The sequence below is a fragment of the Theropithecus gelada genome, chromosome 2, assembly GCF_003255815.1.
Source record: "Theropithecus gelada isolate Dixy chromosome 2, Tgel_1.0, whole genome shotgun sequence".
Lineage (NCBI taxonomy): Eukaryota > Metazoa > Chordata > Mammalia > Primates > Cercopithecidae > Theropithecus > Theropithecus gelada.
The window spans coordinates 155,819,152-155,845,581 of record NC_037669.1 but is presented as its reverse complement, the minus strand read 5'-3'; the positions used below and the strand labels follow the sequence as shown (position 1 = coordinate 155,845,581).

The 26,430-nt window shown below is 42.5% G+C and overlaps 2 protein-coding genes across 9 annotated transcripts in view; one reads left to right on the top strand and one right to left on the bottom strand.

Moving 5' to 3' along the window:
* Window positions 1-14,652, top strand: part of PCCB (propionyl-CoA carboxylase subunit beta) — a 94,483-nt gene extending 79,831 nt beyond the window's left edge. For 6 of the 7 annotated variants that reach the window (XM_025376073.1, XM_025376072.1, XM_025376075.1 and 3 more), the window contains 5 exons: window positions 8,439-8,546; window positions 8,788-8,888; window positions 9,560-9,658; window positions 10,692-10,791; window positions 11,836-12,102. In XM_025376073.1, coding sequence (XP_025231858.1) covers window positions 8,439-8,546; window positions 8,788-8,888; window positions 9,560-9,658; window positions 10,692-10,791; window positions 11,836-11,957 — 530 coding nt within the window. In that variant the 3' untranslated portion in view covers window positions 11,958-12,102. Of the gene's footprint in view, window positions 1-8,438; window positions 8,547-8,787; window positions 8,889-9,559; window positions 9,659-10,691; window positions 10,792-11,835; window positions 12,103-14,104 lie in introns of those variants that run through there. The other variant, XM_025376077.1, reaches the window with a different exon arrangement.
* A 3,650-nt stretch (window positions 14,653-18,302) lies between these two features.
* Window positions 18,303-26,430, bottom strand: part of STAG1 (stromal antigen 1) — a 402,456-nt gene continuing 394,328 nt past the window's right edge. Inside the window, exons 30-34 of one of the 2 annotated variants that reach the window (XM_025375719.1) lie at window positions 25,903-26,077; window positions 23,523-23,633; window positions 22,556-22,670; window positions 20,423-20,503; window positions 18,303-20,330 (exon numbers count right to left, since the gene is read on the bottom strand). In XM_025375719.1, coding sequence (XP_025231504.1) covers window positions 20,307-20,330; window positions 20,423-20,503; window positions 22,556-22,670; window positions 23,523-23,633; window positions 25,903-26,077 — 506 coding nt within the window. In that variant the 3' untranslated portion in view covers window positions 18,303-20,306. The remainder of the gene's footprint in view (window positions 20,331-20,422; window positions 20,504-22,555; window positions 22,671-23,522; window positions 23,634-25,902; window positions 26,078-26,430) is intronic. The other variant, XM_025375720.1, reaches the window with a different exon arrangement.

Below are 26,430 nucleotides of genomic sequence, written 5' to 3'. Positions count from 1 at the left end.
GTTGGTCTGTATGTCTATCCATATTTCAGTGTCACACTAGTTTGATTGCTGTAGCTTTGTATATGTTTTGAAATTGAGAAGTGTGTCGTCCAACTTTGTTGTTGTTCTTAGGATTGTTTTAGGCATTTGGGGACCGTCTGTGTTGAGTCTTCCTGTCCTTGAACCTGGATTCTCTCTCCGTTTGTTTAGTTGTTGTCTTGCCCTGATTATTGAGGTATAATTGACAAATAAAAATGGTATCTATTTAAGGCATACAATGGGATTATTTGATATACATATAATTTATCAAGTTAATTAACAGGTTCATCACCTCACATAGTTACTTTTTTGTTGTGAAAACACTTAAGATCCACTCTTATGGCAAATTTCTGGTATACAATACAGTATTATTAACTGTAGTCACCATGGTGTACATTAGATTCCCAGAACTTATGCATTTTCTAACTGAAAATTTGTACTCTTTGACCAATATCTTTCTTTCTTTCTTTCTTTTTTGAGACCGAATCTCGCTCTGTCACCCAGGCTGGAGTGCAGTGGCGTGATCTCCGCTCACTGCAACCTCTATCTCCCCGGTTCAAGCAATTCTCGTGCCTCAGCCTCCTGAGTAGCTGAGACTACAAGCACTGGCCACCATGCTTGGCTAATTTTTTTTTGAGAGGCACTGGCCACCATGTTCAGCTAATTTTTTTTTCTTTTTTTTGGAGACAGAGTCTCACTCTGTCACCAGGCTGGAGTGCAATGGCGCAATCTCAGCTCACTGCAACCTCTGCCTCCTGGGTTCAAGCGATTCTCCTGCCTCAGCCTCCTGAGTAGCTGGGATTACAGGCACGCACTACTACGCCTAGCTAATTTTTGTATTTTTAGTAGAGATGGGGTTTCACCGTGTTGACCAGGATGGTCTCAATCTCTTGACCTTGTGATCTGCCCGCCTTGGCCTTCCAAAGTGCTGGGATTACAGGCATGAGCCACCATGCCCGGCCTAATTTTTTGTATTTTTAGTTGAGACAAGGTTTCATCATGTTGGCCAGGCTGGTCTCGAACTCCTGACCTCAGGTGATCCACCCACCTCGGCCTCCTAAAGTGTTGGGATTACAGGCATGAGCCACCATGCCTGGCCTGACCAGTATCTTTCCATTCTCCTCACTCCACAGCCCTTGGCAAATACTGTTTTACACTCTGCCTCTATGAATATGACTTTCTTAGATTCCACACATATGAAATCGTAACAGTATTCATCTTTCTATGGCTGGCTGGCTTCACTTAGCTTAAGGTTCCTCAGATTCATCCATTTTGTCACAAATCGTATTTCCTTTTTTTTCCTTTCTTTTTTCTTTTTTCTTTTTTTTTTTTTTTTTTTTTTTTGAGACAGGGTCTTGCTCTGTTGCCCAGGCTGGAGTGCAGTGGTGTGATCATGGCTCGCTGCAGCTATGATCTACCTCCTGGGTTCAAGCGACCCTTCTGAGCAGCTGGGACCACAGGCATGCACCACCATGCCCAGCTAATTTTTTGTATTTTTGGTAGAAATGGAGTCTCACTCTGTTGCTCAGCCTGGTCTCAAATTCCTGGGCTCAAGCAGTCCTCCCACCTTAGCCTCTCAAAGTGCTGAGATTACAGACATGAGTCAGCATACCTGGCTCCCTATTTTTTATGGTTGAATAACATTCCATTGTGTGTGTGTCTGTCACATTTTCTTTATCCGTTCATTTATCATTAGACACTTCGGTTGTTTCCATACGTTGGCTATTGTGAATAATAGTCAAGTGAACATGAATATTGCAGTGAACATGGGGGTGCAGACATTTCCTTGAGATACTGACTTAAATTTCTTTGGGTATATATACCCATAGTGGAATTGTTGGAGCATATGGTAGTTCTCTTTTAATTTCTTGAGGAACCTCCATTCTGTTTTCCATGATGGCTGTACCAGTTTTATTTAGTTACTTTTACATTTCTTATCTTTCTTTTTTATTTAAGAGATTGGATCTTGCTCTATTGCCTAGGCTAGAATGCAGTGATACAATCTTAGCTCACTGCAGCCTCAGACTTCTGGGCTCAAGTGATCCTCCCACTTCAGCCTTCTGAGCAAGTGGGACTACTTGGGTGTGTACCACCATGCCTGGCTAATTTTATTTTATTTTATTTTTTGTTGAAACTAGATCTCATTATGTTGCTCAGGCTAGCCATGAACTTCTGGCTTTAAGTAACCCTCCTACCTCAGCCTCACAAAGCTCTGGGATCACAGGCATAAGCCACTGTGCCTGGCCTCTTTCTTTCTTCAGAATTTTATCATTTTCCAGCCAGGTGCAAGTGGCTCGTGCCTCTAATCCTAGCACTTTGGAAGACTGAGCAGGTGGGTCACTTGAGACCAAGAACTCTAGACCAGCCTGGCAAACATGGCGAAACCCCAACTCTACTAAAAATACGAAAATTAGCTGGGATTGTTGGTGTGCTCCTGTAGTCCCTGCTACTCGGGAGGCTGAGGCACAAGAATCGCTTGAACCTGGGAGGCAGAGGTTGCACTGAGCTGACATCATGCCAGTGTACTCCAGCCTGGGTGACAGAGCAAGACTCCATTTCAAAAAAAAAAAAAAAAAAGAAGGTTTTCCTCATATACATATTATATTTGTTTTGTTAGGTTTATACCTAAGTATTTTGGAGTTTGGGTTTTTTTGAGGTTAATGGTTGTATTAATCTGTTTTCACATTGCTATAAAGATACTACCCGAGCCTGGGTATTCTATAAAGGAAAGGGGTTTAATTGACTCACAGTTCCGTATGTCTGGGGAGGCATCAGGAAACTTACAATCATGGTGAAAGGCAAAGTGGAAGCAAAGACCTTCTTCACATGGCAGCAGGAGAGAGAAGTGCAGGCAGGGGAAATGCCAGATGTTTCTAAAACCATCAGATCTTGTAAGAACTCACACACTATCACGGGAACAGCATGGGGAAAACCACCCCCATGATCCAATCACCTCCCTCCCTTGACACGTGGTCCCTCCCTCAACACATGAGGATTACAGGTTCCTCTCTCAACACATGGGGCTTACAGTTTGAGATGAGATTTGGGTGGGCACACAGAGCTAATCCTATCAATGGTATTTTGTTTTCAATTTCAAATTCTATTTGTTTATTGCCAGTATATAGGAAAGTAATTGATTTTTGTATATTAGCCTTTTATCTTGCAACCTTACTATGTTACTTATTAGTTCCAGCAGTTTTCGGTTACTTCTTTCAGATTTTCTGTATGGACACTTTTGTCATCTGTGAACAAAGAGTTTGATTTCTTCCTTCTCAATGTGTACACCTTTTATATTCTTGTCTTCTTGCATTAGCCAGGACTTCCAGTACAATATTGAAAGATAGTGGTGAGGGACATTTGATCTTAGCTAGAAAACTTGTAGTTTCTTACAAGTAAGTGTGTTGTTAGTTGTAGGTTTTTCGTAGATGTTCTTTATAAAGTTGAAGAAATTCCCCTCTATACTTAGTTTATTGAGTGTTTTTGTCATGAATGTGTTTTGGATTTAGTTACATGCTTTTTTTGTATTCATATGATCATGTGATTTTTCTTCTTCAGACTGTTGATAGATTATATCAATTGATTTTTGACTGTTGAACTAAACTCACATACCTGAGATAAATCCCGCCTGGTTTTGTTGTATAATTCTTTTTATGCATTTGTTGGATTTGATCTGCTAATATTTTGTTGAGGATTTTTTCATATAAGCTTATGAGCAATATTGAGATACAATTTTCTTGCAATGTCTTTGTCTGGTTTTGGTATCAGAGTGATGCTGGACTCATAGAATGAGTTAGAAAGTATTCTTTCTGCATCTGTCTTCTGGAAAAGATTGTAGAGAACTGGTATATTAATATCTTCCTTAAATGTATGGTAGAATTCACAAGTTGAAACCTGGGCTTTATTTGCTTTTTAAATTATGTAGGAAATAAAAAGTGGAATTAGAAACCAAAATACTCAAATCCTGGTTTTTATATTTGCCCATGTAGTCATCTTTACTTGAGATATTTATTTCCTAATGTAGCTTTGTGATACTGTCTAGTGTTCTTTCCTTTTAACCTGAAGGGCTTCCTTTAGCATTTTTCTGTGGAGTGGGCTTGTTGGTACTGAGGGCCTCAGCTTTTGTTTATCTGAAAATGTCTTAATTCTTAAATTTTCTCTCATTTTTGAAGGACAGTTTGCCAGATATGGAATTCTTGGTTGACACTTTTATTCTTTTAGCATTTTAATATGTTATCCTACTGTCTCTGGCTTTCAGAGTTTCTGCTGAGAAATCACTGGATAATCTTAATGAGGATTCCTTGACATAATGAGTGATTTCTTTTTTGCTGCTTTTAAGATTCTCTTTTGTCTTTCAGTAATTTGACTGTAATATGTCTCAGTGTGGGTCTCTGAATGTATTCTTATAGTTAGTTGAGTTTCTTATATTTCTAGTTTCACATCTTGCATCAAACTTGGGAAGTTTTCGGACATTGTTTCATCAAATGATCTCCTTGCCACTTTCTCTCAGTCTTCTCCTCCTGGTGCTCTCATCCTGTGTATATTGGTTCACATGTTAGTGTCCCACAGGTCCCTTAGGTTCTGCTCACTTAGTTTTTTAATTTTCTCCTCAGAGTAATTTCAATTGTTTTATCTTCATATTCTATTCTCTGATCTTTCTTCTGCCTGCTCAGATCTCCTGTTGAACCCTTGTAATGAATTTTTCATTTCATTTATTATACTTTTCAGCTCCAGAATTTTTCATTATTTTCCTGATTTCCTTTAGTTCTTTGTCCAGGTTTTCCTTTACCTCTTTGAATATATTTAAGACTAGTAGTGTTTTAGGCCAGATGTGGTGGCTCCTGTCTGTAATCCCAGCACTTTGGGAGGCCAAGGTGGGCAGATCGCCTGAGATCAGGAGTTCGAGACCAACCTAGCCAATGTGGTGAAACCCCATCTCTACTAAAAATACAAAAATGAGCCGGGCATGGCAGCGGGCGCCTGTAGTCCCAGCTACTTACGAGGCCAAGGCAGGAGAATCACATGAACCTAGGAGGCAGAGATTGCAGTGAGCTGAGATGGCGCCATTGCAGTCCAGCCTGGGTGACAAGAAGCAAAACTCTGTCTCAAAAACAAAACAAAAAAACCCACTAGTAGTGTTTTATAGTCTTTGTCTAGTAAGTTCAGTGTCTATGCTTACTTAGGGACAGTTTCTTAATTTTACACCTTGTAATTTTTTTAATTGAAAACGGAGTATTTGTACATTATAATGTGGTCACGCTGGCAGTCAAATTTTCTTCTTTTCCCAAGCTTTGTTGTTTTTTTTTTGATACTGAATGTCATATATGTTTGTCTAGTGTCTTTTTGCAATTACTTTTCCAGAGACTGTATATTTCTTGTCATTTGTGGTCACTGAAGTCCCTGTTTCTTTTCTTGTTTCTTTCTTTCTTTTGAGACAGGGTCTTGCTCTGTTGCCTAGGCTGGTCTGGAACTCCTGGCCTTAAGAGATTCTCCCAACGTGGCCTCCCACAGTGTTAGGATTACAGGCGTGAGCCACCATGCCCAGCCTGTTTCTTTCTTTTTTTTTTTTTGAGACGGAGTCTCGCTCTGCCACCCAGGCTGGAGTGCAGTGGCCGGATCTCAGCTCACTGCAAGCTCCGCCTCCCGGGTTCACGCCATTCTCCTGCCTCAGCCTCCCGAGTAGCTGGGACTACAGGCGCCCGCCACTGCGCCCGGCTAGTTTTTTGTATTTTTTAGTAGAGACGGGGTTTCACCGTGTTAGCCAGGATGGTCTCGATCTCCTGACCCTGTGATCCGCCCGTCTTGGCCTCCCAAAGTGCTGGGATTACAGGCTTGAGCCACCGCGCCCGGCCCAGCCTGTTTCTTAATTTGTGTATTTGACAGAAATTTTCTTACACACCAGAAACTAAAACCAAGAAACCACAAACAAGAAAACTCCTGGTCTTGAAATTGGCTCTGTGTTGGGGAGTTTAAAGTTTTCCCAGGTCTTTTGCTTTGTAATAGTGTTTTCATTTTCATTCAACTTATTTTCTAATTTCCCCTCTCAGATCTTTTCTGATCGTGTGTCTTGTCCTAGGCATACATGTGTCTTTCTGAATTCCCCCTATTCAAGGGTGCTTTTGAATGCACTAATTTTCTAAAGACACTCTCTCCTTGTTTTTTTTTTTCTCTCTCCCATGTCTTAGGTGGTTTCAACAATAATCTTTTGGCCAGACATCTGCAGGTTGTTCCTCTGCCTTGCCATGATTCTGAGAAATGCCTGCTACATTTCCAGCCTGTACAAGTTCTGAGTTAGGTGGAACAGGGATGTGTTCCTTGTGTCAGTCCTTCAGGCAGCCCACAGACAGGTTAGAGCAGACTTATGCAGAAATTTGTGAATGAGGTCTGCTCTGCTTCCTCCAGAACCAGGGAGGGAATGGGACAAGTATAATTAAGCTACAAAGCTTTCATACTATTTTATTTTATTTTATTTTTTGGAGACAGAGTCTCACTCTGTCACCCAGGCTGGAGTGCAGTGGCACGATCTTGGCTCACTGCAACCTCCTTCTCCCAGATTCAAGCAATTCTCCTGCCTCAGCCACTGAGTAGATGGGATTACAGGTGTGCACCACTCTCGGATAATTTTTGTATTTTTAGTAGAGACAGGGTTTTGCCATGTTGGCCAGACTGGTCTTGAACTCCTGACCTCAGGTGATCCGCCCGCCTTGGCCCCCCAAATTGATGGGATTACAGGCGTGAGCCACCACGTTTGGCCACTTTTTTTGCTCTTTTAGAGACAGAGTGTCACTATGTTGCCCAGGCTGGTCTCAAACTCCTGGGCTTAAGCAATCCTCCCACTTTGGCCTCTTGAGTAGCTGGGACTACATTGTCTGTCTTTTTATTGATTTGTAGGGCCTGGCTTGTGACTTGTGACTTGCCTATTTATTTCCTTTCCCTTTTCCTCTCCTTTCTCCTCTCTTTCTTTTTTTTTTTTTTTGAGACAGAGTTTCACTCTTGTTGCCCACGCTGGAGTACAATGATGTGATCTTGGCTCACCACAACCTCCATCTTCCGGATTCCAGTGATTCTCCTGCCTCAGCCTCCTGAGTAGCTGGGATTACAGGCGCACGCCACCATGACCAGCTAATTCTGTATTTTTAGTAGAGACATGTTTTTTAGTAGAGACATATTTTCTCCATGTTGGTCAGGCTGGTCTTGAACTCCTGACCTCAGGTGCTCCACCTACCTTGGCATCCCAAAGTGCTGGGATTACAGGCATGAGCCAGCACACCCAGCCTCTCTCTCTCTTTTTTTTTTTTTTTTTTTTGAGATGGAGTCTTACTCTGTTGCCTAGAGCAGTGGTGCAATCTTGGCTCACTGCAACTTCCGCCTCCTGGGTTCAAGTGATTCTCCTGCTGCAAGCCTTCCGAGTAGCTGGGAGTACAGGCTGTGCCACCACGCCTGGCTAATTTTTGTATTTTTTAGTAGAGATGAGGTTTCACCATGTTGGCCAGGCCGGTCTTGAACTCTTGACCTCAAGTGGTCCGCCTGCCCAACCTCCCAAAGTGCTGGGATTACAGGTGTGAGGCACTGTGCCAGGCCACGTTTTTATTCATGAATGGATATTAGATTTTTTCAGGTGTTTTCTCTCCGTCTGTTGAGATGTTCATATAGTTTTTTTCCTTTAATAATTTCATTGGTTTTCACATGCTGAAATCAACCTTGAATTCTTGGGATAAACCCCACTCGGACATGATGTATTATTGTTTTTATATATATTGCTGGACTTGATAATATGCCTTACTTAAAAAGTAAAAATTTTTCATTTTTGTTTTTGGTCTGTATTCTTTTCTGATGATGTCCTTGTCTTGCTTTGGTGTCAGGGTAATACTGGTCGCATAGAGTTAAGTTGGAAACTCTTCTAGGAGGGGAGATTTACTAGTAATTGAGCTCCTCTCTGTGCTGCTTTACAGACTCCATTTCCTTTACTCCTTAGAATTATGCTAGGAGGCAGTACCATCCCTACTTTGCAGATAGGAACCTTAGGTCTAAAGGCAAAGTAATTTCTCAAGGGCACATCGCCATCACCAGTGGAGCCAGAATCTGATTGGAAGCTCTGAGGACTCTCTAAGACCAGCCCCTGAATGCTGCCTCCCACTGATGGCTCTCTGCGGCAAGGCCAGCTGTGTCTCAACTGGCGGCAGCCCTTCGGTCTGTCTACAGTTGAGTCTAGTCCTGGGCCTCTTTGGCCAGTGACAGACAGGTGGATTCTTCATCTTCCCTGTTTCCTGGAGTTTGAGGGATCCCTGTTATCATTCTGCAAGGAAGAAACGTTGGTGCCTCCACAGAAACCAGCTCTGGATGGCTGCTGAGGACAAATTCCCATTGTGGATAGAACTGGGAATTGCCTGGATACTCAGTATGGATAATCTCTCTCTTTCTAGGATGCTTGGATATTAATTCATCTGTGAAAGGGGCTCGTTTTGTCAGATTCTGTGATGCATTCAATATTCCACTCATCACTTTTGTTGATGTCCCTGGCTTTCTACCTGGTAAGTTATTGACAGAGTGGGGGCTAGGAGAGTTGCCTTTCCCAGTGAGGTGCCCACTTTATTTGGAGATCTTGCAGAACTCCCTGAGGACTTGTGACTTCTCCATATATTCTGGGTGTCCAGAAGATAGGACTGTGTAAGGAATGGCCCTCTCCAGGGGTGGGAAAGACCTCACAGCTGAGAGTAGCAGGATAACCATGTGAGGACTTGTGGATATCTAGTAACTCTTCCTCATGTCTAGGCACAGCACAGGAATACGGGGGCATCATCCGGCATGGCGCCAAGCTTCTCTACGCATTTGCTGAGGCAACTGTACCCAAAGTCACGGTCATCACGAGGAAGGTGAGGACCTCACGTTGGAGGCCATGACCCTGCTCACTTTCCTACAGCATAGCCGTGGTGGGAGGTCTGGCAGAGTTTTACCAGGGCTGGAAGGAGTATACCTTGCTCATCCTTAAAAAGATGTCTTGAGGACGTTGTTCCCAGCCCCACAGAAATGTCTTTGGGGTTCTTTTTTTGTTTTTTGTTTTTTTTTTGAGATGGAGTCCAGTGGTGCGATCTCGACTCACTGCAAGCTCCGCCTCCCGGGTTCACGCCATTCTTCTGCCTCAGCCTCCTGAGTGGCTGGGACTACAGGCGCCTGCCACCACGCCTGGCTAATTTTTTTGTATTTTTAGTAGAGACGGGGTTTCACCGTGTTAGCTGGGATGGTCTTGATCTGACCTCATGATCCACCCGCCTCAGCCTCCCAAAGTGCTGGGATTACAGGCGTGAGCCACCGCGCCCGGCCATGTCTGTGGTTTTTTAACACAAGGGAACTGAAAGCAGCAGTGGGAAAAAGCCAGAAAAGATAATGAGCATTAACTTTGAAAGGCCTTACAGACCATGGGCCTTCAGGAGACCAGGGAGCTACTCTTGTTCTTTGTCCCCATTTTATCTGGTTTCCTGGGGTCTTTCAGGGACAAGATCTGGCTGTCTCAGGCTCTAACATTCAGCATTTGGATCTGTTTTAGGCCTATGGAGGTGCCTATGATGTCATGAGCTCTAAGCACCTTTGTGGTGATACCAACTATGCCTGGCCCACCGCAGAGATTGCAGTCATGGGAGCAAAGGTGAGGGCCTCTAGCTTTTCCCTTTCTGGGTACAAGGACTCGACTCTACCAGCCAGAGCTCAAGGCATAGCTGGGAAGTGTTGGAGAGAGGCCAGGGCCGCTAGGGTGAGCCAGGACTGAGGCAAGTGAGACCTAGACCTTGGCAAGTCTCCTCCTGGGGCTCCAGAGACATCTCTGCCTCCTGTCCTATACCCTTTCTTCAGGCCCACACTGGTGTCTTCATGCCAAGGTGGGTGGGGCAGGTGAAAGGAGAGTGAGAGGAGTCCAGAGTGGGTTTCAAGATTGTAAGTAAAGGGGGCAAAGGGTTGAGTCAACTGAAGTCACCTTCAGAAGGATCGGACATTCTCCCAACTCCACCTCAGCTTCCAGGGAGGGCCCCAGAGTTACTCTTTTAAGGTCATAAGAAGCTAAACTGTAGGTCTGACCCCAGTGACGTCGGACAAGGTACTTCCTGTTGCTTGACCTATTCCTCGCTCCTTCCCTGCTTTGAAGTAGCTATTGTGGTTGAATCAGATAACTTGCAGGTCCCCCTAGAGTTACAGGTGCTCTGTAAGTCTAGAGGACTTATGGTTGCTCTGACTTGAAGGCCAGTCCTTCTAATTTCCAGTTCTATCTGGCCACCTCTGGCCACCGAATTGTATACTCAGGTCTCAGGATACTGAAAAAGGGAAGTAGTGCTTTTAATTCCCCTTGATACAAGACTGTGGATTTAATAATGGAAAACAGGGCAAACATCTTTGGCTCAAACAAGTATGATGAGTGCAAATGGAGATGGTAGAATGGGCTCTGGGGAGAGAAGCTACTGACTTTTGCCTGACTGCCCCTCATTGGGGCCACAGGGAAGCAGCCCCCTGTGTCATGATGGTCAGCCCCAGGCAGTGCCTCCCTCTATGCTGTGGCCTTTAGAGATGGCACTTCCCCCCAGTACACTGATTTACCAAGAAATTTGCAACCACACACAGTGATAATGAGTTGAAGGAGATCTGTCCAGGTTGGGACGACCAAAGACGTTCACGAACTCCTCTAATCACAGGGTGCTGTGGAGATCATCTTCAAAGGGCATGAGAATGTGGAAGCTGCTCAGGCAGAGTACATCGAGAAGTTTGCCAACCCTTTCCCTGCGGCAGTGAGAGGTAGGGGACTGTGGTGAAGAGGGCAGCTTTGTTTGGTCACTTGCTCACTCTTTCTCTACAGAAATTGTCACATAACTGCCTTTTTGCCTTTGCAGTCTAATCTGTTGACTAGTGAGGGTTGAGACTGTCCCTGGGCAAGTCATCACTTAGGACTAAGGACAGCAGAACAGATTGCTTTGGTACCACGATTAAAACAACGTTGCCGAAGTGTGTTAAATTTCTAGGTGTTGTTTCAGTTGTCTAGTGCCGTGCAGAAATTCACGCTATAACTCATTTGCTTAAACCAACCACCATTTCCCCCACCTGCTTATGGTTCGGTGAGGTCCACAATTGGATCTGGGCCCAACTGAGGGGTTCTTGTGCTGGTCTTGCCTGGGGTCCCCCACACAGGTATAGTCATTCTGTGGCTTGACTGGGGCTTGACAGTCTAAAATGGCGTCACTTACTTGGCAGTTGCTGTGAGCTAGACTCACTCCCCACATGGCCTTTCACCCTTGAGGAGGCTAGTCCAGGGTTCCTTACATGGTGTCCCGAGAGTAGCAAGGGGGCAAAGGGAAACTGAGGCCTAGATTTGGAAGTTGCACAGTGTCATTTTTGCCACATTTTTTAGGCCAAAGAAACTCACAAGGTTACGTGAAGGAATACAAATCCACCTCTTGATGACAGAAGTGGTAAAGTCACATTGCAGGACTTGTGTACAAGGATGGAGGAATTGTTGTAGCCATTTTTGAAAATCTAGATGTATTTTCTTTATTTCGTATTGAATTCATTGTGGCAGGATGGAGGCATTGGAGTAAGCAGGGTATAGGGAGGGTGTCAAATTTTCCTTTTCTTGCCAAGTGCTCCTAGGCCAGGTGGGGAGCTGTCAGAACAGGCCAGCTCTTGGGATACAAGGGAGGATTCGCAGGGCTTACCCTCTCTGTATCAGGTTGGACGCTGCTTGTACTGCTGGCCCCAGGGATGATGCCCAGGCTGAGCAGAAGGTTGAAGGGTGGCATCATCTGGGGATGCAGATGATCCACTCCCTTTTCTGTGCTTCACCAGGGTTTGTGGATGACATCATCCAACCTTCTTCCACACGTGCCCGAATCTGCTGTGACCTGGATGTGTTGGCCAGCAAGAAGGTACAACGTCCTTGGAGAAAACATGCAAATATTCCATTGTAAACAATTCAAAGGAAAAGAAACCAAGAACTGAATTATTGTCTGCCCATTCACATCCCATTCCTGCCTTTTGAAATCATGAAACATGGGAATTCAAATATTTGGATAACTTAGAATAACAAAGTTTATTAAATTCTAGAAAGATCTCTTTTGTGCCTTACTATAAAATTATTTACTTTATTAAAAATTTTAAGTTGTATTTTTTGAGCATAAATTCAATTTTTTATGGTGGAAATCTGAAAAATCAATAGAACTAGAAAGAAAAATAGTACACAGTGTTATCACCTAGAGCTAATTTTTATTTCACATCTCTGGGTATTGTTCTTTTTCTCTTAGGAATTAGTTTTTTATCCATAGGTGAGATATATAATAAGCTTTTAAGGCACAGTATTTCTTAGGCTTCAGTTTCCTTATTTTAAAAATAGGGATAATATAATATGCCCTTTCTATCTCCTAATTCCCCCACGAATTGGGGATTAAATGTGATGTTTGCAATTGTGGAATATGTGTTTAGCAGTACAGATGCTCAATAAGACATAGCACCCTGTGTTGACTCAGGTTATTTCCAGAAATGTGTTCTTAAAATTTTCAAAAACTTTTTAATTGTGAAAATTTTCAAGCCTATAGTAATGTTGCAAGAATTGTATTGTATCCACTTTACCTAGATTCTCCAGTTGGTAACATTTTCTACATTTGCTTTATTTCTTCCACACTTAGATATATCTAATAATACATAATATGCATATAAGATATATCTAATTATATCAATATAATTATATTGATATCTAATTATATCTAACATAATTTACATTATGTATTTATACATTATATAATTATATAATTGTATAACATATACAATATAATTATTTAATTGACCCCTTTGAAAGTCAGTTATAGATTCGTGACCCTGTGTTCCCAAAAACTTGTATCTCCTAGGAACAAGGTCCTTTGTCTTACATAGTCTGTCGTTCATGACGTTGACATTTTTGAGGAAAGCTTACTTGCTGGTTATTTGGTAGGGTGTCCTTCAGTTTGCGGTGTCTGTTTCCTGAGGTTTAGATTCAGATAAGACTAACACATATTCCTTTCAGTGCATCACATTAGTAAGCACATGATGTCAGTTTTTCCTGCTGTTGGTAACTGATTCTGATCACATGATTAAGGTCATGGCTGCAAAGGTTTTTCCATAGTAGTTACCATTTTCTCTTTGTAACTGATAACTAATTTGTGGGGCATTATTTAATCTTGTCTGTCAATAAACTTTCACCTGGGCCAGGTACGGTGGTTTATGCCTGTAATCCCAGCACTTTGGGAGGCCGAAGCGGGCAGATCACCTTAGGTCAGGAGTTCGAGACCATCCTGGCCAACATGGTGAGACCCTCTCTCTACTAAAAATACAAAAATTAGCCAGGTGTGGAGGTATGCGCCCAGCTACTCAGGAGGCTGAGGCAGGAGAATCGTTTGAACCTGGGAGGCGGAGGTTGCAGTGAGCCGAGATCACCCCACTGTGCTCCAGCCTGGGTGACAAAGCTAGATTCTGTCTCAAAGAATTAAATAAACTTTCACCAATAATTTGAGTATTCATTGATGATTCTTGCCTCAATCAATGATTCTGCATTGATTATAAAATGTTGTTTCTAACTCTTATATCTGTATTTATTAGTTGGAACTCTAGGTAAGGAAGAGCTTTCTTTTCTCCTGTTTTTGTTTTCTTAGTATCATTTTGGACTTGTTGATTTTTTTTTTTTTTTTTTTTTTGGAGACGGAGTCCCACTCTGTTGCCAGGCTGGAGTGCAGTGGCGCAATCTCGACTCACTGCAACCTCTGCCTCCCAGGTTCAAGTGATTCTTCTGCCTCAGCCTCCCGAGTAGCTGGGACTACGGGCATGCGCCACCATGCCCAGCTAATTTTTGTATTTTTAATAGAGACGGGATTTCACCATGTTGGCCAGGATGGTCTCGATCTCTTGATTTCGTGATCTGACCACCTCAGCCTCCCAAAGTGCTGGGATTACAGGCGTGAGCCACTTGGACTTGTTGGCGTGGCTTGCCTGGACTTGTTGATTTTTTTTTAATATTTAATGTTACTCATTTTGATGCTTAAAATGACCCAATTTGGTTAGTGGGAGCTCCTTCAACCTGGCTCCCCAGGTCCTTTTAATATATCCCACTGATTTTTTTAGTATTTCCTTATTTTCTGACTAGATGATGCTCTAGGCTTATCTTATGTTTTCCTTGCCCAACCTGGGAATCAGCAATTTCTCCAAGGAGTTTCTTTAATAGGTATGTAGTAGTATATAGTAGTAGTTTCTTAGTTTCTTTTAGTAGGTATGTCATTTAGAAGCTAAAATTGTCACTAAGTGTTCACATTGATACTGGAGTATCATTGCTTTGAGGCATTTCAGCAGACAGAACTAGGAAAATTTATGCAAATAAGTGTGTATATATATGTGCGACACATGTATATATGAATACATATTTGTCGTACTTTTAAATCATGAGTTCATACTGAAACTTCTAATCCAACACCATGGGTGCTTCTTTGCCTTCCTTCATTCTGTATTGTCTCTCTTACTACAGCAGTAATAACCCTGGCTCCCATTATTCTCAATATATTTCACTCATTTGCTCAGTGCTACCATAAATACAAGTTTCAGAATCACTACAGCTCTATCAACAATAAACCTTCTAAAGTTCAAGACTTCTTTGTAGTTCGTTTTGTCTTTAAACTGAAGATATATGGTTAAGTTACGTGAATTAGTAACTGAGTGGTTATCAATGTGAATTAGTCATTTTTGTTTGTAAACTACTTTAAAGCCTTTCCTCCTACACTGTTGACTTGATTTTACTAAGTAAAGCATTAATAGTTTTACCAGAACTGGAGATTAAGTTTGAGCATAAGGACCAACCATGGAGTGCTGATCCAAGATGCCCCCTGGGCATCCTCTGTGGTGAAAACCCAGGGCCCTCCCACTACTGATGGCTTTCCCTTGGCTCCAGAGATCTGTTAAGCATTGCTTGGACAGTGAATCATTATTTCAAGGTCAACTTAATGTGTGACTGTTTATTCTCCTCTTTTCCTGTTTCAAAAATATTTTCCCCTACCCCCCATTCCCAGTAGCCCTTAAGAGTCATTCTTTTTTTATTTTTATTTTTATTTTTTAAGCATCTTTCTGCTCTCCTTCAGTCACCAATCCTAGTTGGGCTCTAAGGACTTTTGCAGCAGTCTCTTCACTGATCTCTGTGGCCTCCCACTAAGCTGTAAATCCTGTTCTCAGCTACCATACTAACTCCAGATCCATATTTTGTTGCATTCCTCTGCTCCAGCACCACTTCCAGAGCTCCCTGTTCTTCAGACTCCTTAGCCCATACAGGTGGTCCTGGACACTCTGTCCCTCCCTTGCTTCCCTAGTGAGTTTCTGAGCCAACAGTTTTTGTTTTCGTGATCTCTGCTATGGTCCATACAAAAGTATATACAAGCTCTTTTTTTTCTTTTTGGAGGGAAGAGTCCAAGAAGTGTTTCACCAGGTTGTGCAATCTGGATACTGAGATGGTAGAGGGGCTGTAAGATGGTAGAGGAACCAGCTCAGGAGAGCAACTGGGCTAGCAGCTTTACGGAAGCCTTGGATGGTGGGGAAACTCCCATACAGAAACTCAGCTGGTCAAAGAAACTCGACGCTGCAAGACCTTGGAAGCTTTGTCAAGTGGACCAGCCTCCATGGACCATGGAATGCCTTGAGAGTAATGACAGTTGAGTATTCTCTTGGCTGTTGTGTGGGAATGCCTTTCCCAGCTGGTGCCCTCACCTTAAAGGGGAAAAAAAACCCACGGGATTGTAAAAATGGGAAATACTTGGGTCCACTGAGCTGACAGCTGACAAGCATCTGTCTTTAAACTGAGAGCAGATAATGTGGTGAGCTGTGGTGTAGGAGGCACCGCCAGGGTCTTGCTGGTCCTGCCCCTGCCTTGTGTTAAGCCAGTTCATCCTGAGCTACACAGCTAACAAGTGGTGAAGTTGGGATTTGAACTCAGATGGGTTTGACCCCAAGCCTGTGTTCTAATCATTTCAAAGTACTGCCACTCAGCTGATGAGGAAGGTGAGATGGACTTCTAAGCGTTGGCAGAAGAGTAGGGGTCAGGGAGGTTGGTGGTCTGTTCCCCTAGGCTTGTGTCTCAAAGAACCCAAAAAGCTACTACATTTAGACAGCTTTCCTATCTCCTGCACGAATCCCTTGCAAAGCAGTGCCAACAACAGATGGCCAGTCACCTGAGTTGCTAGAGTAATGGGAAGCACATCCACAACATAGCCTTCTAATGCTTGTTAGAAAGTGCTTTTGTTGCCAAGTTCTTCTAGCTTTTTTTGATCCTGCCTTGGTCTCCCCAGCCCAACTTTCTGCCTCTGGTTGCACTGATACTTTGTCCTGGTGCTGGTGCTTAAGATGTGGTCTGTCCCGCCAAAGAAACCTGTGTTAAGTCCACATGTGGACTTAACTCTTGATGGAGTTGATGAATCAGCCCATTTCACCTATTCAACAGATGTGACTGTTTTGTCTTTCTGGTTCCAAAGGATTTCTGGAGAGCTATGGCTTTACCCTTTTAGAGAGAACTATTGGTCCTCATACTCTGTGCACCTCTGATGTCAGCATGGGATTTCTATAATTCCAAGCAGGAGCTACAGCCACTTGATAGGTAGTGCCTCAGTCTGGGGCCTCTGTGGAATCCAGCTGGCATATTCCAGCCAATGTGGCAGCCTCAATAGTTAAGTTTTGACCATGTCCCTACTGTCCTGGGTGGTGAAAATACCCCCTTTATGTGTTCTTGGGAGAAGATGCTCTTCAAAAAGTGGTGCCTGGTAAGAGATTTCCACAGAACAAGACACTCAGAAGGGCAGGGATAGAATCTTACCTGAGCTTGGTCTAATATGAAAAGCCCAAGGCTGGGTGCGGTGGCCCATGCCTGTAATCCCAGCACTTTGGCAGGCCAAGGCAGACAGATGGCTTGAGCTCAGGAGTTCATGACCAGCCTGGCCAATATGGTGAAAGCGTGTCTCTATTAAAAATACAAAACTTAGCTGGGTGTGGTGGCGGGTGCCTGTAATTCCAGCTACTCGAGAGCCTGAGGCAGGAGAATCACTTGAACCCCAGAGGCGGAGGTTGCTGTGAGCTGAGATCACACCACTGCACTCCAGCCTGGGTGACAGACTGAGACCCTGTCTCCCCCACCCCCTGCAAAAAAAAAAACCAAGCCTGAGTGGCATCAGACCTTTGTTTCCCATGAAAATATTAGTCCCTGCTTGATGGACTTTTATCTGGGAACAAGGGCAAACAGGGAGTGAGTTAGTTACAGTCAAGCCACAAATTGGAGATTTGCAAGCCTGACCCAAGGGAAAGTCCTCAGCTAGTCTCATACTCTTGTAACCATCAAGATGAGCTATTACAGACCATCCTTGTATGACCTTCCTTCCCTGGCTGCCTGGAAAGCTTACTTGCCGATTTGTCTCCCACACCTTTGCCTTTTCTGCATAAGCATATTAGGCTGTTTAAGGAACTCACCCCATATTGCCAGACCCATGAAGTGTGTAGGGTATGACTTCTTAAGAGCGAGGAGGTCTAATGCCAAGAGAAAACTTTTTTTTTTTTGAGACAGGGTCTGGCTCTGTTACCTAGATTGGAGTGCAGTAGTGGTGCAATGTCTGCTCACTGCAACAGCCTCCGCCTTAAGGGCTCAAGCTATCCTCCTACCTCAGCCTCACAAGTAGCTGGCACTATAGGTGTGTGCCACCACACCCAGCTAATTTTTTATTTTTTTGTAGAGATGGAGTTTCACCATGCTACCCAGGCTGGTCTCAAACTCTTGAGCTCAAGTGATCCACTCACCTTGGCCTTCCAAAGTGCTGGGATTACAGGCGTGAGTCACTATGCCTGGCTGAAAACAGTTCTGCAGCTGCACTGAATCTATGTGGTCTTCAAAAGGGCACTGCCAGGGTGCAATTATGCATATAAGCCCAGAGTCTCAAGCCAGGAGGACCCATGCTGCAGGCCACTGGATGTTCCCTGAATGCCTCATGCAAAACTCAGTTTGCAAGCGACTCCTTCTTAAACCAAGATGACTTGGCCTACACACACTCTAGAGAAATCTAAGGAATGAAAGAAAGTGAGCTAGTCCTAAATTCTGCTTTCTTAAAAAAAATTAAAAAGCCAAAACACCAAAACCACCACCTCACTGATACGGTTAACTTGCTGTCATTTAACAGATTATCAGAAATTGCAAACTCTCTCAAGAGCCACAGGATAGGAAATCATCTCTTTAAAGCCATACCTGGTAGGAACAATAGGATGACTACCACAAGCCTGATTTTGAATAGTTTATTAAAGGAAACGTGAAGCATCAGTTTCAAATTGTACAAAAGGAAAAAAACCTCATATTGCAAATGTACAATTTACAGAATTACTAGCAAAACCAATCAAGGAGACACCGAAAATACAAAAATTTGATTGACTTCAAACTGAACTGGAAACCCATTGGAGTAGATATTTAGCCTTTTTGTGTGGCATGGTAGTCTACAATTCTGTCAGCATCTGTTTTCCATACAAGACTGTCACACAAAGGATCAGTTTGTGCATGTGCCAGGGCACCTCATGGCTTGCTCCCCGGCCAAAACCACAGGCAGGCAGGGCTGGGGTGGACAGTCCAGTCATTCCTGCGCCTTCACTTCCAGTGAAGCCCACAATTCTGGGAGAAAATGAGGCCCCAGCTCCCCTAACTGGAGCCCAAGAATTGCTGAATTAGCAGAGAAAACATTTTGGTGACCAGGTTTTTTCAGAACTGTACAAATGTTGAGAAAAATCTGTTTTGTGTCTTTACTAAAAGGATGAATAAAATCATCCATCTTGCTTTCCCGCACAAAAGATGATCACTGGGTGTGCAGAATTTTTAAAAATGTGTTTTGTATTTGATAAAAAAGGGAAAGCCTCATGATTCTGTTGCAACTACTTTAAAAACCAGCCCAGAAACAGCTGTGGATGGATTGGTTTGGAAATTCTGAGGCTTACTTTAGAAATCTGAAGGAAGAAACTAAGTGGAGTTTTTAAAACAATAGCAGCAAGTCATAAAAGTCTAGGCAGAATGCAACGCTAAACCATTGTAGACTGTCCTGAAGATTCATAATTTCTTTCCCCAAAAGAATTATTCTTAATATGCACATTTAACACTGAAATGTAGCTGTAATTCAAGGTAAGCTTAGGAACTTCACCCTCTAAGCACAGACTTCTATGCAGCACATACTTCTATAATCAGTAAACTTAATTCACAAAATTAGCGCATAAGGGTATTAAGTGCATGGGAAGTAGACACAGTTATGTTACACTTAAAATTACTTTCGAATGATAAAGGATTTCTTCATGATTATCTTAAGAAAATGGAAGTCTGTGTAACTTGAATTTGGCAGGGCATGAAATAAGTGGTAAAAACAGCAAACTGATAACTTGAGAATCATTTTCGTTTTACTGAGAATACTTTATTTGCTGGTAGAAGTTGCTAAAAATGCACAGAACAAATACCAATAGAAAATGCACTGTATTTGAATCTCCCTAGTCTATATAAAATGAACGGTGTACAGCATCTGTTGGAAAAATGGCTGCATGGACATTTCTTATTTTATGCCCACTTATAAATAAAAATAAACCTTTTTATTCAAGAGTATATAAAATCTGGGAATTTCATATCCATATCCACAGAGGGTGTGTGGTTTTTGGCAGAGATGCACTATGTCAGAATTTCATCTTAGCTTGTCAATGTTCTGCTCCTTCATTATTTGTGTTCCACAAAGGTCAACCAAATCCAGTGAGCTCCAAAACACTCTTCGGCAATTAGGATGAGCTGCTTACTCATAGGTTTAATAAAAATGGTTAGCTTTTAAAACATAAAAAGGCAAAATGTTAAAACGGTTTTTAAATTGTACAACAGGAAAATAAAGTTAAAAATATTTTTTTTTTTACTCAATGTTGAGTTTTCATAAAACAGGTGTATAACAGTGTTTATCTTGACAGCTGTTTTAAAAATTTAAAATTTCTTCCTCCCTCCAGAAAAACACACACATCTGTATTGGGATAAGTCCAATAGTAGGACACAAATGATTTTCAGGTCAGTCTTTCTGAGTGGACATTCACCAACATTCCCTTGGGTAATTTACATGCTCCTCTTCCGTCACTGCAAAAAGGGATTGACCTTAATCATTTGATTAAAAAACAAATCAGATCACATCAAAAGTGTTTTTCCCCATACAAGCTATCACAGTATATAGGCCTCTAGCTCTAAATAATAGAGTTCCAGATTTGTAAATTTTCTTCAGACTTCAGAACATAGGCATTCCAAATCCCTAGAAAAATGATGAGAAACATAATTATTAATTTCATGCATAAACAGGACCCAGGAACCATAAATAAAAAGCAGTAATAATTTAACATTTACTGAATCATCTTCTATGATAGCTGCAGAGTCAAAGAAGTCTGGCCTTAGCTCAGCTCTCTCTCGCCGATTTCTTGATGGAGGCTGGAAAGAGAAACAGGTTTCTTAATTTTTTTCTGAGATCATTAAGACAATGAATTGTGATAATCAGCTAATATTTCTGACAGTATCATAAATATATAGACCTGCTAAGAGTCAATTTTGAAAGGAAGAAGAGAATCTGGCTTTTATATGAAATAGATTTTTTAAAAACTGTACTTTTGGCTTTTAATTATGTTGGCAAAAACAACGCACAAAACTTTCAAACTATAATGAATACACTGAACATGTAAATACATATAAATAACTTTGGGCCTACATGCCTAGGCCATATCTTCCCTTTCAAGTCACAGAAAAATTTATAAAATTGATTAACTACTAGGTGATAAACCTCTGAATTCCCCAAAGCAGGTAGATGGAAAGTTATTGGATGGTGGGGGCAGATTGGAGTAATATGATCTCATTTATATTTATAAAACTTACAAAAACTTCTCATTATGGAAAATTCACAACATACAAAGCAAAATGTTACAGGCTGAATTATGTCCCTTCAAAATGTGCATGCTGAAGTCCTAATCCAGTACCTCAGAAGATGCCAGTATTTGGCGACAGGGCCTTTAAAGAGGTAATTAAGGTAAAATGAGGTCATATGGGTGGGTCCTAATTGAATATAGTTGGGGCCCTGATAAGAAGGAGAGACACATATAGGAAAGACCATCTAAAGACAAGGAAGAAGGCAGTCATCTACAAGCCAAGGAGAGAAGCCTCAAAATAAATCACCATCTCAGGACTTCTAGCTTCCAGAAATGTGATAAAAAAATAAATTTCTGGGCCAGGCGTGGTTGCTCACGCCTGTAATCCCAGCACTTTGGAAGGCCGAGTCGGGCGGATCACGAGGTTCAAGAGATCAAGACCATCCTGGCCAACATGGTGAAACCCCGTCTCTACTAAAAATATAAAAACTGGGTGTGGTGGCATGCGCCTGTAGTCCCAGCTATTTGGGAGGCTGAGGCAGGAGAATCGCTTGAACCTGGGAGGCAGAGGTTGCAGTGAGTCAAGATCACAGCACTGCACTACAGCCTGGTGACACAGCGAGACTCCATCTATAAATAAATAAATAAATAAATGAATAAAAATTTGTTTAAACCACTCAGTCTGTGGTATTTATTATGGCAGCCTTAGAAAATACATAGAAAAAGCAGCATGATGAATTTCTATGTACCCATCACCCAGTTTCAAAAACTGTCAAACATGTGGCCAGTCTTATTCCACTGAGTCTCACTGTTTTTCCTTTCCTATGTAATTTTGCCTATAACTACTTCAATGTGTTGTCTATAACTGATGAGAACTTTTGAAAAAAACATAACCACCATGCATTACTATTCCTGTAAAAATAAGTTCTTAGTATCACCTATGGTTAGTCCATATCTCAAACATGTCTTCTCATACTGAACAAATTAAGTCCCATATTCGGCATTTTGTTATGCTGAAGCACCACAGATTTTTGTCAGGCTCAAATTTAAAGCACAAGAGGCCAGATACACATGTGATGCTGAAAGACAGATCTAGTATGAGCTCTCTTCGAAGAAGGTAAAAAGAAAGAACCAGTTTCTGTTAGTATCAGAATTTAAAATATGACTGCTTTGAAAGCAGGCTTGAAAAACACCCAAGCTCATCCAAATGCCCACTGTTTTTGGTCAATGTTACCTCCTCCTCACCTCACCCTTCCTCCCAGAATTCTGAAAATAAGAGGATAATTTTTGTTTGTTTGTTTTTTTGAGACGGAGTTTCACTCTTGTTGCCCAGGCTAGAGTGCAATGGCACAATCTTGGCTCACTGCAACCTCAGCCTCCCGAGTAGCTGGGATTATGGGCATGTGCCACCACGCCTGGCTAATTTTGTATTTTTAGTAGAGACGGGATTTCTCCATATTGGTCAGGCTGGTCTCGAACTCCCGACTTCAGATGATCCACCCACCTCAGTCTCTCAAAGTGCTGGGATTACAGGCGTGAGCCACTGTGCCCAACCTAAGAGGGTCATCTTACACCAATGCCCCCACATATTTTAACAAAAGAAAAATACAGTGAATTTCTCTACCAGATCAATAACCATGGTGTCCTCAAATTCTTCATTCATATCTTCTAACTGGCTTCGGGATGACATCATCACATCTTCAAAGATGGGCTCAGCATCTTCCTCCATTAGACCCCGACTGGTAAGAAAAAGGTATTGTCAGAAAGCTCATTAGACTCCACCATTTGGAGTCCTGGCTGTTTCTCAGATAAAAGTTACTCTAACCAACTGAAGTACACCTTCCAATCATGACCTACAGACTACACAAATTATAATGAACTCCAAGACAATTAAGAATCATTCCTTTGGTTCATTCAAGATTTCACCTCACACATCAAAAGGAAGTACAATTCAATAATAATGGTTGTTAATATTTATTTAGCTATGTGTCAATTACCCTAAAATTCTTATTGGTACTATTATCCCAAATTTACAAATGAGGAATCTGAAGCACAGAATTTTTTTTTTTTTTTTTGAGATGGAGTGTTGCTCCGTTGCCCAGGTTGGAATGCAGTGGCGTGATCTCGACTCACTGCAACCTCCACCTCCTGGATTTAAGCGATTCTCCTGCCTCAGCCTCCCAAGTAGCTGGGATTACAGGTGCCCGCCACCATGCTCGGCTAATTTTTTGTATTTTTAGTAGAGACGGGGTTTCACCATGTTGGCCAGGCTGGTCTTGAACTCCTGACCTCAAGTGATCTGCCTGCCTCTGCCTCCCAAAGTGCTGGGATTACAGGCAGAGCCACCACGCGTAGCCAGCACAGATGTTTTAGAGCTTGCCCAAGGCCATGCAGCTGCCAAGTGGCAAAGTTAGGATTTAAATGCTGAAAGTGTGAAGAACTCACATCCTCCTTTCCTATCCTATGCTGCATAGCATATCATGAATTGTAATTTTAACTCCTAAGACTGAACATCAAAGATACCCAAGTCATTTCACAAAATGATGGGCATCACATAGTTATGTTCTTGTGACACTCAATGTAACACTTACACAGCATGCCTCACTCCAGTTCTCACTTTCATGTAGTTCATTCCTGTTCTGTCCTTCCGATTTAAGTCTTCTAACTTCGGCTGGCCTAACCAAGAGATCTGCATCTGAGGACTAAGAGAGGGTACTATTATTAATTTTGTAGCAGCAGATGATGAATTTAGCTAATGAGCCCCATGCTAAGAAAGCCAAGGTAGGTTTACTTAATCTCATGTAGTAGGAATTAGTTGGATTTATTCTGGTGCCTTTTTATTAAAAAGGCAGTAAGTTGCCCAAAGATATCTGTAAGTCTCCAAGAGAAGCTGGCTGAGGCTAACTGTTAGATGCTTAAACTATCAACCAAATCTCTGCCAAACAAGGGCTCTCAAGACCTCTGTCTTGGGCTGGTGCCCCACTCACAGGTGTACCTAGCTGGACAGCAGACCCCTAACTAACAAATTATGTTGGCTGGGCAGCTGAAAGTTCTCCAGAATTCAACAAGGAAGAATATAGCAGCTTTTCCTCAGTCTTTATGGAGTCAAGTAGAGCACTTGTACTCTAAACTTACTGGCACATGGAAGTGTGTGTAAATATGCCTCTAAGGATTTTTTTTTTTTTTGAGATGGAGTCTTGCTCCATCATGCAGGCTGGAGTGCAGGGGCGCAATCTTGGCTCACTGCAACCTCCGCCTCCCCGGTTCAAGGGCTGCTTCTGTCTCAACCTCCAGAGTAGCTGGGACTACAGGTGCCCACCACCACGCCCAGCTAATTTTTTGTATTTTTAGTAGAGACAGGGTTGCACCGTGTTAGCTAGGATGGCCTTTATCTCCTGACCTTGTGATCCACTCACCTCGGCCTCCCAAAGTGCTGGGATTACAGGCAGGAGCCACCGCACCCGGCCAGGAATCTTTTTTTAAGACAGGGTCTCACTCTTGTCACCCAGGCTGGAGTGCAGTGGCATGATCTCGGCTCCCTACAACCTCTGGCTCCCAGGCTCCAGTGATGCTCTCACCTCAGCCTCCCAAGTAGCTGGGACCACAGGCATGCACCACCATGCCTGGCTAATTTTCTTTTGTGGTGGTGTTGAGACAGAGTCTGTGTCACCCAGGCTGCAGTGCAGTGGCACGATTTTGGCTCACTGCAATGTCTGCCTCCCGAGTTCAAGCAATTCTCATTCCTTGGTCTCCTGAATAGTTGGGATCACAGGCATGTGCCACCATGCCCAGCCAGGAAACTTTAGTGATTTTTTAGCCAATACAAACTGTCACATGAACTTGTTTCTAAGCTGTCTTTATATCATGTGGGGCCACCACCTTGATTAAACCTATAAACCTGGAGCAGGGAAAAGAAGGCAGACCACAGCCACAGCGACTGATAAATGGTAAGGTCAGAGAGGCAAGGCAGGCTGCTAAAATAAGGAGAAACCCACCCTGTAGGAAGAGGGGTGGGGATATTGGTTAGCTCACCCATCTTGGGATGCTTGCCATAAGGCAAACCACCTTCTAGGATACTTGGCAGCACAAGAAAGCCCAGTTATACCATGGGTGACAGTGAGTATCCTCTTGGGTTTGCAGGCTGATCCCTTAGAGCAAAGGGGTCTTATGAAAAGCCAGGATTTGATACTTCTAACACTGTCTCTTTCATTTTCAACCTAACTAAATTTGTTGAGTACAAGTGAGAGTTCTCCCTCTTATCCATCAGAGTAATTCACAGCATTACCCCACCATACACAGAAACATAAGTTAGGAGCTCAGAGAATTTCAAAGTTGGATGGAAAACAACAAAAGATTTTTATAAGCAAAACACACCATCACCCTCTGCTTTCTCTACAATTTGCAGAGGCCTGTCTACTAGAAAACATTTTAATTACTAGCATGGAGAAAAGGTAAGACCTTGATTCTCTCTTTGAGGGCAACTATTCTCAGAATTTATCAAGTAAGATCTTAAAAATTCTTAATCCATGAGAAGTTTGAGTTTAAAATATAAATGTAACAAGACAAAATATTAATTAAATGGATGATAAAGGTCATATAGTCTATTTGGTGTTCAGACTACTGACAACATAGGCTCTTACAGGTTTTCTTGCCTAGGAAGTAACCTGCATTTCTTGGCAAGTCCCTGAGAAGAAACAGACCTGCCCAATGAAAATGCAAATGCTAACTGAAATTAGCACTTGGTGAGACACCATACATTTAAAGGTCTGTGAACTTCCAGGAACTGATATCTTCAACAATGTTTGCAGATTTTGTATAGCTCTTCTCACATAAAGTTTTTACCCTCTGTTTCTGGCTTCTTTTATCATGAAGTGACCAGCAATATGTTCTGATGAACAAATAAAGTTTTTCTTAAATAGTTTTACTTTCTTTAAAGGTTTTTTGCCAAGAAGACAAATTTTTGCTACTTACTTGTGTAAAAAGTCTGGTTCAGAACCATGTTCAGACTCAGGTTCTTGAATCTGGTCTCCCATGGGCCGGCTGTTCTCCCGCAGTACAGTGGACGTGAGTTGTGGTGCTGGCAGGGGGCCAGGGGTCTGAATCATGGTGTCAGTCCTGTTTAGCCATGTGTTATCCAGACTCTCATCTGTAAAATTCCAGTTAAGGTCACACAATGTTGTGGGTGAACTCTGGTGGCAGTTATAGCACAGACTTGTGAAGAGTGTGGCTATGCAGTTAGACTGCCTACTTTAAATCTCAGTTCCACCACTGACTTCTATGACTTTAATGACTCTGTACAAGTCATTAAACTTCCAAAGTTGAGTTTTCTCATATATACAATGGGGACATCATTACCTAACCTCATGAAGTTGTAGGGACTAAATGAGGTAATGTATGTAACCACTGAATGTTAGCTATCATCACATCATCATCTCTTTAAGTCCCTCCATCTCTCAAGATTCATTCATCCTAGAAGGGGAAGATTGCAGCCAGCCAGAG